This window comes from Xylocopa sonorina, chromosome 4, assembly GCF_050948175.1.
Source record: "Xylocopa sonorina isolate GNS202 chromosome 4, iyXylSono1_principal, whole genome shotgun sequence".
NCBI classification, from domain to species: Eukaryota; Metazoa; Arthropoda; class Insecta; order Hymenoptera; family Apidae; genus Xylocopa; species Xylocopa sonorina.
In genome coordinates this window covers 10,534,725-10,548,069 of record NC_135196.1, presented here as the reverse complement: position 1 = coordinate 10,548,069, position 13,345 = coordinate 10,534,725, and the positions used below count along the sequence as shown (strand labels likewise).

At 30.4% G+C, this 13,345-nt stretch overlaps 1 protein-coding gene across 3 annotated transcripts; it reads left to right on the top strand.

Moving 5' to 3' along the window:
* The first annotated feature begins 1,735 nt into the window (after positions 1–1,735).
* On the top strand, positions 1,736–11,556 carry LOC143423026 (dnaJ homolog subfamily C member 5). Of its 3 annotated transcripts, none has more exons than XM_076894067.1 (7): positions 1,736–1,958; positions 2,838–2,976; positions 3,129–3,281; positions 3,461–3,592; positions 5,828–5,884; positions 7,305–7,511; positions 11,368–11,535. In XM_076894067.1, exons 1-6 carry the CDS (start codon positions 1,939–1,941, stop codon positions 7,485–7,487), a joined length of 684 nt encoding a protein of 227 aa, XP_076750182.1. In that variant the 5' UTR covers positions 1,736–1,938; the 3' UTR covers positions 7,488–7,511; positions 11,368–11,535. The 3 variants fall into 3 exon arrangements, with proteins under 3 accessions (XP_076750182.1, XP_076750183.1, XP_076750184.1); XM_076894069.1 differs by having other exon boundaries at positions 1,936–1,958; positions 7,305–7,470; positions 11,368–11,556; XM_076894068.1 differs by lacking the exon at positions 5,828–5,884 and having other exon boundaries at positions 7,305–7,470; positions 11,368–11,548.
* Positions 11,557–13,345: the final 1,789 nt, after the last annotated feature.

Sequence of the window (13,345 nt, the reverse complement as noted above, 5' to 3'; positions counted from 1 at the left end):
GATTAATTTATAATAAGGGACACGAGCGGTCAGAGAAACAGCCACGACGACGAGATTTCTATTGCGAGTCTTTTTATGAGAAGAAAGTACGTTTTACCCGTGGTAGGTTCGGTTTTACGCTTCGAGCAAGTTGTGCGTGAAAATATTTGACGATTGAGAGAGTGTATGCGTGCGTGTATGCGTTGGACATATTAAAAAAGAAACAAAAAAAAAAAAATGAACGCTTACCTACCTACGATGATTTATTACCGAACGTTTTATTTGTATCGATGATATAATACAAAAAGTATCGATTGTAGACGAATTTAGCGTAGATAGGTTTCGTACTTCGTATTTAATGAACATTCTTGAATCATTATATATCAAGTATCACATGTATTGAAACTGAAGAGGACAATGAAAATAAATAATTGTAATCAAAGTCGAATGCCCCCTCAACCTTATCATCATCCTATCACCCCCGATATTGCCAAGAAATTGAATTAAGTCTGAGTGAAGCCGTAATATTCCACTGATACATTTTCCTTTCTCTTTTTTAATGAATGCTTGTGCTTCTTCTAAAAAAAGTGGCATAACGTCTCGTACTTTAATTTGTACTACAAACGAACGGTTGAAATAAATAGCATAAAAGCATAATCCTGATGGTATTTTAAATACATTTTATAAGGATCTAGAAACCACACGAGTTATAAATAATTGCATATGAATGCTCAGACAACACAGCAAATCATATAACACTTCAAAATGCACCAGTGTATCACGGCATTTTTTGTAATCTAACTCTATAAAAGTTTTATTGTACTTTAACTTATACTTTAGTAGTTTCATCGCAATTTATTTTATATTCCCCGCTTTAGAGGTAAGAGAGAGAGAAAGATATATAAAAAAGCTATAAGAAAGAGTGAGACAGATGTTACCTACCCTACTCTGGAACCCCTGGCGCCATCTCTGTGAAAAGTGCTCAAACTGGTCGCACAGCGTTATCGACAGCGAAGTGAACTAGTGAAGCACTAACGCCATCTCTCGGAGAAGAACTGAAACTAGTCGGTCGTTAGTTTCATTACTTTCCGCAGAGATGGCGCTAGTAGTTCTTCAGTAGTTTACTTCGCTGTTGATAATTGTGTGCGACCAGTTTGATCACTTTTTACAGAGATGATGCCAGAGAAGGGTAGGTAAGATCTGTCTCACTCTTTCTTATATATCTTTCTCTCTCTTATCTCTAAAGCGGGAAATGTGTATGAATCCAGTGAGATATACAAGAAAATACAATAAAACTATCGAAATATACATCCTGACAACACAACTTTGTCACAGTAACAGCACTGTGAACAATACATTTATAATTACTGTGACAAAGATGTGTTGTCGCGGTACATACATGTGTTGAGCCAATAATGTAATTTATTACGAAGTATGTATTGATTTTTTTTATTACTGTATAATATGATCTTTTTATTGGGCGAGTGAAATTTTTCTATCATAACAATATCTCACTTTACAATGGTGGAATCTTCTTGTTTCGCTATTGAATTTAAACTCGTATATTTTTTATCTGTATAATCGATAGATAGACGCAGTGATCTTGTTTGGAAGAATAAGAATTACAGATAATTCTGATGATAATGAAATATAGTATAGTTGGTACCGAACTAGTTAATATAACAGAAACCAATGGTATCGCACTTCGCTGGCGTTTCTTTAGTTTATGTTTTCAGTAGCGCCAGTTTGGTGCAACTGTGACCACTTTTGGTACTAAAATATTGAATCCTTTTCTCTGCTATCATCTGACACAGCATCTATCCGAAAAGATACGTGCATTTAATGCCGAAAATCATGTATCTGTAATAGCAGACAACGCAGTTTGAAATATCACAGTAGGAAATTAATTCCACTTTTTCTTATCGTATAGTCAATTTTCACGTTACTCCCACATTAAACATGGATAAAAGAAAAATGTCGTGAGTACTTTACCGCCCTTGCCCATACATTTTTACGCTTTAAACCAATCGTTCGGTTGTAAAATTTTGTTGCTTTATTTTGGATACTAGTGAACAATTTTTTTCCACTAAACTCAGTAAATATACCTTTGATAATGCAATGATTCGGGGAATTAAAAACTGCTAGGTTATTCTACAACTCATACGTGCCCTTTTCAGTTTATGTTGTTTATTTAATTTTTAGTTCAATTTATTATTTATCTCTGCACGAAAGCTGGACACACGGATGATAATTTTGATAATTCGCTGTGCAAGTGAAAATATTTTTATATTAGGTTAGTTTTGTTGATCCCTTATGAAATGTTAAAGCACATAGGTTTAAAGATTATTGTCACACCGGGGCGATTTATTGCTAATTCCTCGGAATTACTTATGATTATTTTCTGTAAATTCTACCGTTATAAACTCCAAGCACTAAGAAAGTAATTGACACAATTGCTAAACATGTCTTTCTCTGTGTTTGTCGAATTTATTGTGACAATATAATAAAATAAAAATTTGCATTAATAGGGGAATTTAAGATTAATAAAAATTAATCAACTACCAGAATGTTACTGATTCTAGTTATGCATTTATCTTTAAATGTAGTTATGTTTTATATATTACAATGTAAAATATGTATATGTGTACATGTAATATTACTTACATTAGTATTTTGTGTTTTTTTATTAACATGTTACAATTTTATCCATTATTCAAAGTAAAATATTGTTAACCGTTCAATTAACAATAGTTTATGCATTGAAAAATTGGATGTGTAATTTTTAATCAACTTAAATATAAATTATTTGTTATAATTGATGATAATTGATTGATTCAGTAACATTTTCTTTGTTTTAGGACAGCAGGGGATTCCCTGTATCAAATTTTAGAAATTCCTAAAACTGCCACTCCTGAAGAAATTAAGAGGACTTATAGGAAGTTAGCGTTAAAGTATCATCCTGACAAAAATCCAAATAACCCAGAAGCAGCTGAAAAGGTAAATCAGGCCAAGCGAATATTTTCTTTATTTCGATAATTGTCTATTGCAGTTGTACGTATACATAAAAAAATTTTTGTTAAGACCTTAATCTTATCTAATGTTTTTATTAAGAGCTTTATCTAATCTATTCAAACATTATTATGTTTTAGTTTAAGGAAATAAATAGAGCACATGCTATACTAACAGATTTAACTAAAAGAAATATATATGACAACTATGGATCTCTTGGATTGTATGTCGCCGAACAGTTTGGTGAAGAAAACGTCAATGCGTACTTTGTTGTTACTTCTGGTTGGTGCAAAGTAAGTTTCCATTAATCTCCTTTGTATAAGCAACATTCAGTTACAGTATACATAATTTTTCATTAAAAATTAATCTACTAAAATTAATCGTAAAATCTTTTCTATGTCAGTTGTAAATTTATCAATATAACTTTAATCTTAATTACAAACACTGGATAATATCAAATTATTGTTCGCAGGCACTCTTCATATTTTGTAGTCTGATAACTGCATGTTATTGTTGCTGCTGTTGTTGTTGCTGCTGCAACTTCTGCTGCGGCAAATTTAAGCCAACACCGCCAGAAGATAGCGGAGCGTACCACAATTTACAGGTAAACCTACTGTCTATTTTCCTATTTTTTAAATATTTTGCAGTATAAATAATTGCACATATAAAATTTTTAATGTCTTACATTGACAGCCGTACTATTAATTATCAAATACTATTTATAATCGATACTAATCATTTGAGTGAAAATCAATAATAATTATTCAATGTTGAATTGATAGAAAATTCGGTGATATAATTATCTATATAATTTTAGTTAAAATATTTGATTGTTTATTATGTAAATGTGTGTATGTGGTGGTTCGATAGAACTGGCGAAAAAAGATTTAAAAGTATATACATCCGCGATATCATAAATCACGGCAGCAATCTCACTAAATAATGTGGCTGAAGACACAAATATTAATCTTGGATATGACAGTGCCGTCCGATGGTATTGTTTGATTGTCGACGGACAATGCATGCAAACTAATTACAGATAATGTTTGTTAGTCCGAACAAGGCAATTTAAGTTATATATTTAACATTTGTTTATATATATTATGTAAGATCGGTGGATATCGGATCGGTGGATCGGTGGCAACACTGTTTTAATATTTCAATTTGTGTTCTGGCTAATCAGTAAAAAATATTCATTATAAATAGAGCCTCTATCTTTCGAGTCTCATTAGGTGACCACATTATGCGTTCATGTTAGTGAGACTAGAATTATTTCTCCCAAATATGGTAATTCTATCAGTAATGTCGTTTTTTAAGGTCATATCAAGTTTCTTGATATAAACGTACTTCTTTTTAAGTTACATATATCAGTTTTCTTTTAAAATCACGTTTATTTATGCATCACGAAACTTACATAACTGTCATTAAATAGTTTTTGTTAGTATAGTTTTTACCATATAAGATATAATACTTTGCAGTACAAAAAACACATGGTAGTATATTGGTATCAGGTGAACAAATTTTATGGATCTTAGAAGTTCTTTGCTGATAAGTGTTTATCAGCGAAATTGCATGTATCTATTACATTATTAACAGTAGAAACTGATTGGAATAATTTGATTTCATTTCATTAACTAGAGTATTAGTCTTGCTTTATATTCAATCTACAAGAAACCTTTATTGCATGAACTTTTGATTTTGCATGAGATCTGAAGTTACCTGTAATTCCCTATGTTCAAGCTTATTGTATAATATTTATGTATGATTGTATAATAATTATTTATGTGTAGCAATGTATTAGTTACAGATTAATCATTTTCTTCTAATAATTTGAAGCTTAGAAATACATTACATATATTATAGTATTCTGTGGAATGTCAATACAGAATTAATTTTCCTTATTTTAACATTTGTCGAGTTCTTTGAGTCTGTGTAGAATTCTGTTAATAATATAATTTTTCGTTGTCTGAATAAAATTGAAGCTTTTAAATTCTTTAAATCTAGCTCTTTATCTCTGTTGTTTAGAAGAGTGCTGATATTCTATTTTTTGTAACAAGAAAAACGACATTACTCTTATTATTTAAAAGTTGTGATTAACATAGAAAGAAGTTAAATATAGAAAAAGAAGCAAAAAAGGGATAGAAGCTTTGAATTGTAAATTTGTATACACCATTAATTTGAAAAGTGTTGATATTTCAATGTTTTGTAAATTATGGTAAGAATTTAAAAATGTTGAAAACAATGTTCACTTTTTATAGTTACTACTTCTAAGAACACAGCACATGGTATAGAGATTGTTGATTATACACGTATTTATACTCAAGTGTCCACAGAATTTATGTATGTTAATTAGTTATATTCAAAAAACGCTCTTCAAAGTCGCGACCCATTCTTTTGAGTATTTTAGTGACAGAATTTGTTTCACGTGTTTTAATAATTTTTGTACGATCTCACTATGGAAGGAAGTTATTCCGTGGATGTATAATTACACTTTATCACGCAATTAAGAAGTCGTGTTCTGCATCGTTTCGCAGGTGGTTGCTTTAATCTCAGAGAATTACATGTCTTTATCCTTTACTATTGTTGGTATCGTTCTTTATAAATTTGTGAAGACGAGAAAATAAGATATACATATATATTTTTTTTTTTCTTTCTCAACAAATCAATGCACTTTTTCGATATAACTGATTATTTTCTTGATCAGTCATTTCATGTGCGCCATACATCATCAGTCTGCAATTTCTGATTTAGCCTAGCATGCATTTTTTCGCGTCTGCCTTTTTTTTCTTTTAGAATACGTTAGATTAGCGGTTTTGTTTACGTTGTTGTTGTATTGTAGCGGGACCTGAATCCAGAGGCAGATGTTGTGACGAATCAACCCAGAGGCCTATCCAAGGTAAGTCTTTTCTAGTATCAGTGGTTCTTAATCCTCTAATTTTATAAAAATATGAGCAAATTTTGTTTTAACTGTGATTAATGTCCTAAAATTTGTTTGTATCTGTAAAATGTTAGCACTATTTATTTTCATGATAAATAGAAAAGAGTAATACAGATGATATTTGTAACAATTGTCAAAGTTTGTTTGTTAACTGTTCCCTTTTTCGTATCTTCAGTTGTGTAGAATGTATTTGTTTAACAATAAAACTGTATCTTTGTTCGATATTTATGTGTATGATATATGGAAGTATAAAATGATGAATTTTTAATTGTAAAATTACAGTGCTCGATATTTTATTCAGTATTAGAATACAATTTTATAGTGACTTTTAATTCCTAGTAGATTCTTGTAGAACCGAGAGAAACCCATGTAATGAAATCAAATTACCTTCTACATATATAGATATATAGATATATATGAATGTGCTAATAGGAGAGGAATCGAGAACCATTGAAACAAACATGTGATACATACCGCCTCTCGATCATTTTCACATTAGCTTCTTGAGACCGGTTTTTTCCTTATTTTTTCTCATTTCATTTTATATTTTGTTTCTGGTCTTCATGCAGGAATATGCAGAACGAGAATTGCAGGTGTGTATACGTTAAGGACAAAGACGAAGCTTAAAATTCAAAAAACGGAGTTCGCGACTGATATGAGCGCTTTTTGGTTCGAAATAAGTTTAAGTTAGGGGCTAATAAACGTAGAGAGTTCCTATAATATCAGCAAGTCCTTCATTAAGTGGTCTCTGATGCAGTATTTAACCGCTTTCAAAATTTCGTTTTCAAATGTATGAACTCTAATGCGGAAAATAAAGCATTTTTATATATGGTCCTATAGTAATTTACTTCTTCCATTATGTTTTCTTCTTATGCTATGTTCGTTGAATTATAGAGAAAGTTAATATTTATGATGGATCATTTGCGTGGTCCCCTTCGAGATCCTACAATTTTCGTAAGGAGGTAATAGGACAAACATAGAGAGGACTAAAAATAAGATATCAGAAGATACAGATAGACGGAATGTGATGATCATTGGTAGTTTATGCTTTAGGTACAAAGCGAGTGAAGTGTCTGTTTAAAACATATTTAATTATCTATTAGATATGCAAGCGAAATTAATCAAGCTCTGCTACCAATGAGTACATGTTACATCTGTAACACGCATTATTCTCCAAATGTCATATCGTTGGTATTGTTAAGAGTTTACGTGTGAAAGAAATTTTAACACATTTCCCGAGTTCACTGTATTTGTTATGTTAAACTGATTGTACTAAAAGAAATGATAAATATTCTTACATGTTGCATATTGCCTAAGCGTTTATTGTCAGCGTTACCAGTTCGTGTTAAAAATTAAATATTTAATATCGATTTAACAGGAAGAAGAAAGCGACGATGATGCGATTACAGCACAACCACCGGGTGGCCCGCACAATAATTCATCGAGCCAGCAACCAATTTTCGCCATGCCTCCTCCACCAGCCACTGTTGCCGATGAAAATACGAATTTGAACAGCGGTGGTGAAAGAGTTATTTACACAACTGGTATTTCGAGCACATAAATACTAATGCACGTTGTCCATCAGGTCACAATTTCTTTTATTTTTCTTATTTAGCTTTAGCTCTATTTACGTATTTCTTATTTTTGCCTTATATTTTTTTTATTCCCATGCTACCAGTTAAGCGTGTTGTAAAGAAATATACAACACGAGCAACGTATTAATACTATACGACATTGCTTCGATTGATAATTTAATTAATGTGCAAATTGCACAAACTTCAACTTTCACACTAATCGGAACCTACTAGCTTTGATCGCGCCAAAGCTTGAAACCGAAGAAAACAGTTCATGTATAATTTTAAACGAACGTAGGATTGTATTTCGCACGAATTGTTAATAAAATACCAAAGTCGATTACCAAGGTTCGCAAAATGATGATATAACAACTGCTGAAGTACCATTGAACCAAACTTTTCATTAATAAGACTTCGAAACTGATATTTTATGTCGAGATCGAATTTTATTAGATAAACAATACATAGCTTACATGATGATGTCTTTTTATATATAAAATAATTTATACATGCAGAATTATTTTGTCTACAGATTATACTCGCCTCGACCAAAAATAAGCTAAATGCATAAGCTTTCTTCAGAATATAAACTTTTCATCTTACAATCGATTACAATGAAGTCTTTTTACGACAGTTAAAACCGATAAGCGTCAATAGAATTAAAAGGGCTGTACTATCGATATTTGAAGTCCAGTTTTGAATTGTTCAATTGTTTCAAAACTTATTTTAACTAAGTATTAAAAGTTAGATTTTTTTATGGAGCGTAACTGAAATAGCTGGTAAGGGACTTTAGGAGTGTACTCTTCTCGCGTTAAGATTATATAAACATGTGATTTTGAACCAGTATTGTACATATATTAAGAAACAATAATTTTTGTACGTATGTTTATATAGCTTTGTTTCTTAAAATGAGTTGAATACACTCCTTCGGATAGTTATGTACCGTTTAGTTCCTTTGTACCTCGTAGCTATAATAGTTGGCTAGTCGTTCTCTTCGTTATAGTAGAATAGTGTTTCCGGTATTTCAAAGTTAAAAGAATACTAAACGAATAAAAATTACGTTACTTTGTACGGGATGAATTTTTTACTTAATTTTTTTAATTATATAATACGATTCGAGTAGAGCATTATGTATAGATATTGTTTAAGAAAGCCTGTAGTCTTAGAATGCTTATCCTGTCGTAGCTGTAATTGCGTAAAATGTGTTTCTAAATTTTTGGTCCACTAAAAGATGTTACATTTGTGATGTCTTCCATCTGCGCATCTGTTATATAGTATGGTTTCGATTCAGTTGATTGTTGCTTCTTCCATGTCTCTCTAGTCTTCCGCGTAGAAGTTACTCATCGTGTTTTAGGGGCTGAATGTATCTTTAACATTTACGATCCAGGCTACTTTGTGTTCCATTTTTGACGTGGTGGGTTTTGCTACTTAGGAAGGCTGTCATTAGGTACACGTCCTTAAATGACCTTGAATCTATCAATCATTCTTTATAAGGTTTTTACTAAAAATCATGGGGTATATTGGTATTTTATGATATATTTGTTACCTTAAGTTATAAATATTTTTTATCTTTTCTTGTCATTTTCTTCTATCTTTATCTATTTATTTTTAAATAAAATTGATTGTAAGATCGAAAATCGTTGCCATTCGTTTACTGTAGCTAAAAGAAGTTATTTGCAGACAAATATAATTCTATATTATATTATATATCTTTAACGTTGGTATATCTATTGGTAGCTTCAATTAATGATATTAATGGTATTTCTACTGAAGTACGAATAAAATATTGTTTTAAATTTTACATGTTTTTTAAATTACGTTGAAGTGTATTAGAACATAAATTTCCTCCCTTAAACGATTCATTAATATGTTATTAGTGCCAGTTTCGTGGTTCTTGAGAAGTTGATTTGTCAGTTGCTATAATGGTCATATGGTATTGCATAGATGTATCATACACTTTTATTTAGTGATAAATAGTACAACTATGTGACTCTTTATTCTAATAAATATTTTTCATTTCATGATGTTATTTTATTTATAGTATTATAACTAATCACATCGATGCAAAGAATAATTAAAATTAACAATACATGCCTATGCTAAAATACACAGCATAACTTTAAATATATGTATATGCTTGCGTGTGTCGGAAAATAGTTGCATTTTCAAAAATAATCTAATGTAAATGATTTCTGCATTACATTCCGTTTTTACTAAACGAACTACGTAAGTAGCGTGATAAAAGTAATTACCTGCGTAATCAATATCAACTATTTTTCGCCTATTACCCCATGATTTTTATGAGGTAATTTTATTTTTAATGCTTGAATTTAATACTTTAGGTTCCAAATAGCAACAGACTCATATGTATCTCGTATTATTATACGATAATTGCGTATACATATGTACGGTCTATCTCACGTATTATGGCACCTTACGTGGCATCAATGCAAACGTAATTGATCAATGAAAGAATGATACCATTAAATAGAATCACTTTTTAGCGTTTTCGCGTAAATTTGCTTTTATGTTAATGTCAGAGGGTGTTACAATTTAAGGTACTCCCTGTATTCAAGGCATCTGTTCTTTCTTTTGTTGAATTTGTTTGTTTTTTTGCCTTTGCCTGCTTACTCTCTATTTAATTTTAAGCTGTCTCAATTAAGTGACCAATAAGTCTCTTGTTTCTGTGTTGAATTTTACGTATGTAATGGATAATCCTTTTATGTATTGCTAATATAAAATGTTAAGAATTATTTGGATGGGATTTCATGAGTAAATCTTTGCGTGCGTTTAAGCAGATCAATAAAAATTTCAGAATCATACAAGAGAAATTAGAAAGTGCAAATAAGAGTATCTTTAAAATTAAATTGGAATCCTAAAATATCTTAATGCAAAGATATATTAGTGAAATCCGATACTTTTTGTGTACAGATAAGACTGTTAATAATAAGTAAGTTTGATGTATTATGCTTCTCTTATGGTACAATCCTTATTTAAATTGTATTATTAAAGACAGTGCTTCAATAATTTATACACGCTGCACAGTAGGTACGCAATCATATTTTAAATGACATGTAATTATCTTAAGAATATTCATTATTATTATTAGATTTTAATTCAAATGTTTTCCTTTTGAATTGTTTTATTTAACGTAATTCCTTTTCGTTCCTTTATTTTAGTAGTTTCAGAAATAGCGATTCTAGAAGACGCAAAGATTGTTCGATGGTTACTAATTAAGAATCTCCCTAACGAGTGTATAGGATAACTTGTGGTAAGATGACGAATTTATTTTTATTGGGTTGTTGATCAAACTAATAAACTAAGGTAGTACTACGTATTCTTCAACTGCGATAATGTTAGTTTGTGCAAAGTCGCCGTAAGAAAAGGTAGGTGCGCATAACAATGTCTCCCAGTGTTGTTTCTAATAGTTTTACCGTCATTCCTATTGTTATAATATATTAACGACTTTAATCACATGATTTATCATCACGAATGAATCGTCATTATCTTCTAGTAATTTTTCAGTAAAATCTACATCGTAGGATTGCTACATGCTACAATATGATCAAATGGGAGTATTCATCGAGATCGAAAGATAGAACATTTCTTCTTCCATGCAGAATTGAATAATATTCTTTTAAGGTATATTTCCGGTGTTACAGATTTTTCCTCTTAATATCGTCATCTTATTCCAAGGATTCCTATATTTTAATCATATAAAAAGTCGATGTACGAAGAACGCAACGACATTAAAAATACTTCTCTACTCTCTGCTTAGCTTTTACATAATTGCGACAATGATTATTGTGATGCGTATTTTCTAAGTGTTGTATTCATTTAATGATACAATTTATTTGTTTGATACAGCCGCCTCTACAAATCCCTTCATTGGAGCAAATGTTGGTGCAACCGGTGCGAGTCCAACAAAGTGGTAGTCACCGAAGGATACAATTACGGTACACAAATGAACGTTAGAACATTTATAACATAATTCTTCACGGGGTGGATTTTGGTCTCGGCTAGTACGCTAACGCCGGTCGGGTAGTATGCTAGCTATCAGAAAGCTCTTGAAAATGTTTTCTGTCGGCTTTCTTGTTTTTTCGTTGTAGTCGAGAGTAATCGATGTAAATTGTTCAGTTTTTTGCACAATGGATACTTATATTACCATTTAAATATTTGTATTACCTCGGTTCAGACTGTACACGTTAAGATAGTTAAAAGCGGTGATCTTTCGTAGCGTTGTTCCGCGGTATGTTTTAATACAATAATACTTCTTAACATTTTGAGGCATTACCACCAGATAGATGTAATTGAAATAAATACAATATTATAGATTAAATATTAGAAGCAATTGTTTGTTATTTTTGAAACTTCTGGACGGGTATAATGTGCAATTAAACAGTACGCGTAAGGAAGATCAGATCTGGTATTAGCATTCAGGTGTAAATCCACCCCGTGGTTTGCAACTAGGTAAAACGAAGAGTGAAGAAATATATAAGGGAACTCGGTACATAAATATCTCATTCACAAATTTTCGATTATTCTAAAACAGCAAAACTTATATGTAATGATAAAAATTACATTTTGTTAATGCATGAAATACATAAGAAACTACATGTGTGCTCGTAAATAAGAATGGCTTAAGATTGCTAGAAAACTTTCACATGTTACTTGTATTATTATACACGATAATTAATATGACAGTGGTAAAGAAGGAGAAAACAAGTTACTAATTTATATAGTTATAAAATCATTCAGCTTGCTTCTTTTATTCCGGTTTATTTGTAATGATAATAAATCAACACTGTGCGCAACACGATACATGTATATATATGAAGAATGGATTTGCTTCGAAACGAAATTCCCAGTTTTTATTTTATTAGGATGATGTGGAATTAATGCGTGATATTTAAAATTCATTTTAATTATTTTATATAGCAAAAGAAATAAGAAATTGATTGACAATATTATTAAGCGATGTATACACTTTATTAGAATTATTTAATGATTTTTATAACATTTGACAGAATTTTCTTTTCTTTCTCTTCATCGACATGTTACTAAAAAAAATTAAAGATGCAAACATTTAACAGTATGTACATTGAAATTGATACAGTGGTATATATTAACGTTTTAAGGTATATTAAATATATGCATTTTATGTGCTGTTATTGTTATAACATATATTACACGAAAAGAATAATATTTCAAGTAGGAGGTATATATTTTAGTAATTTTTACTATCTTGTTGTCATGTATAAAATTTTCCATACAAGATAAAAGTAATAATATTACCACCTGTAAAGCTGATCTCAGCTTTTATAGAGTAAATCATTATGCATTTAATATATTTACTTTACTAACTTATTTTGCGAACGTAGTATAAATGTTTTTGTTGTTTGTAATTTTAATCAGTTTTCTTCGTAAGAATTGTTAATATTTATTACGTATTAAGTGTAAAAATTGTTGTACTTGTTCTTCTGAAAGATATCGCTCCTCTAACAGGTAGAAGATTATATTCCATTAACGTACGACTGTAAAATTAATTTGCATTAATTTTACAACACCCTAATGTCGATTGACAAAGAATCACGACAATAGCGTTACTTTGTTTGTAATTAAAAATGGAGGTATTAAAAATTATTTAACTCTGCTATTTAATAGACAACACTATATCTGTAAATATTTATGCAATATACTAAGAAGTAGGAAACTATACATGTATATGAAACTTGTATCATACATACGAAAATAAGACACTTAAAACAGATCACCAAAATAATTCAATTTTGAAAGAAGGGACCTACAATTGATTGCTAAGTTGTTCAATATATTTATATTGTTT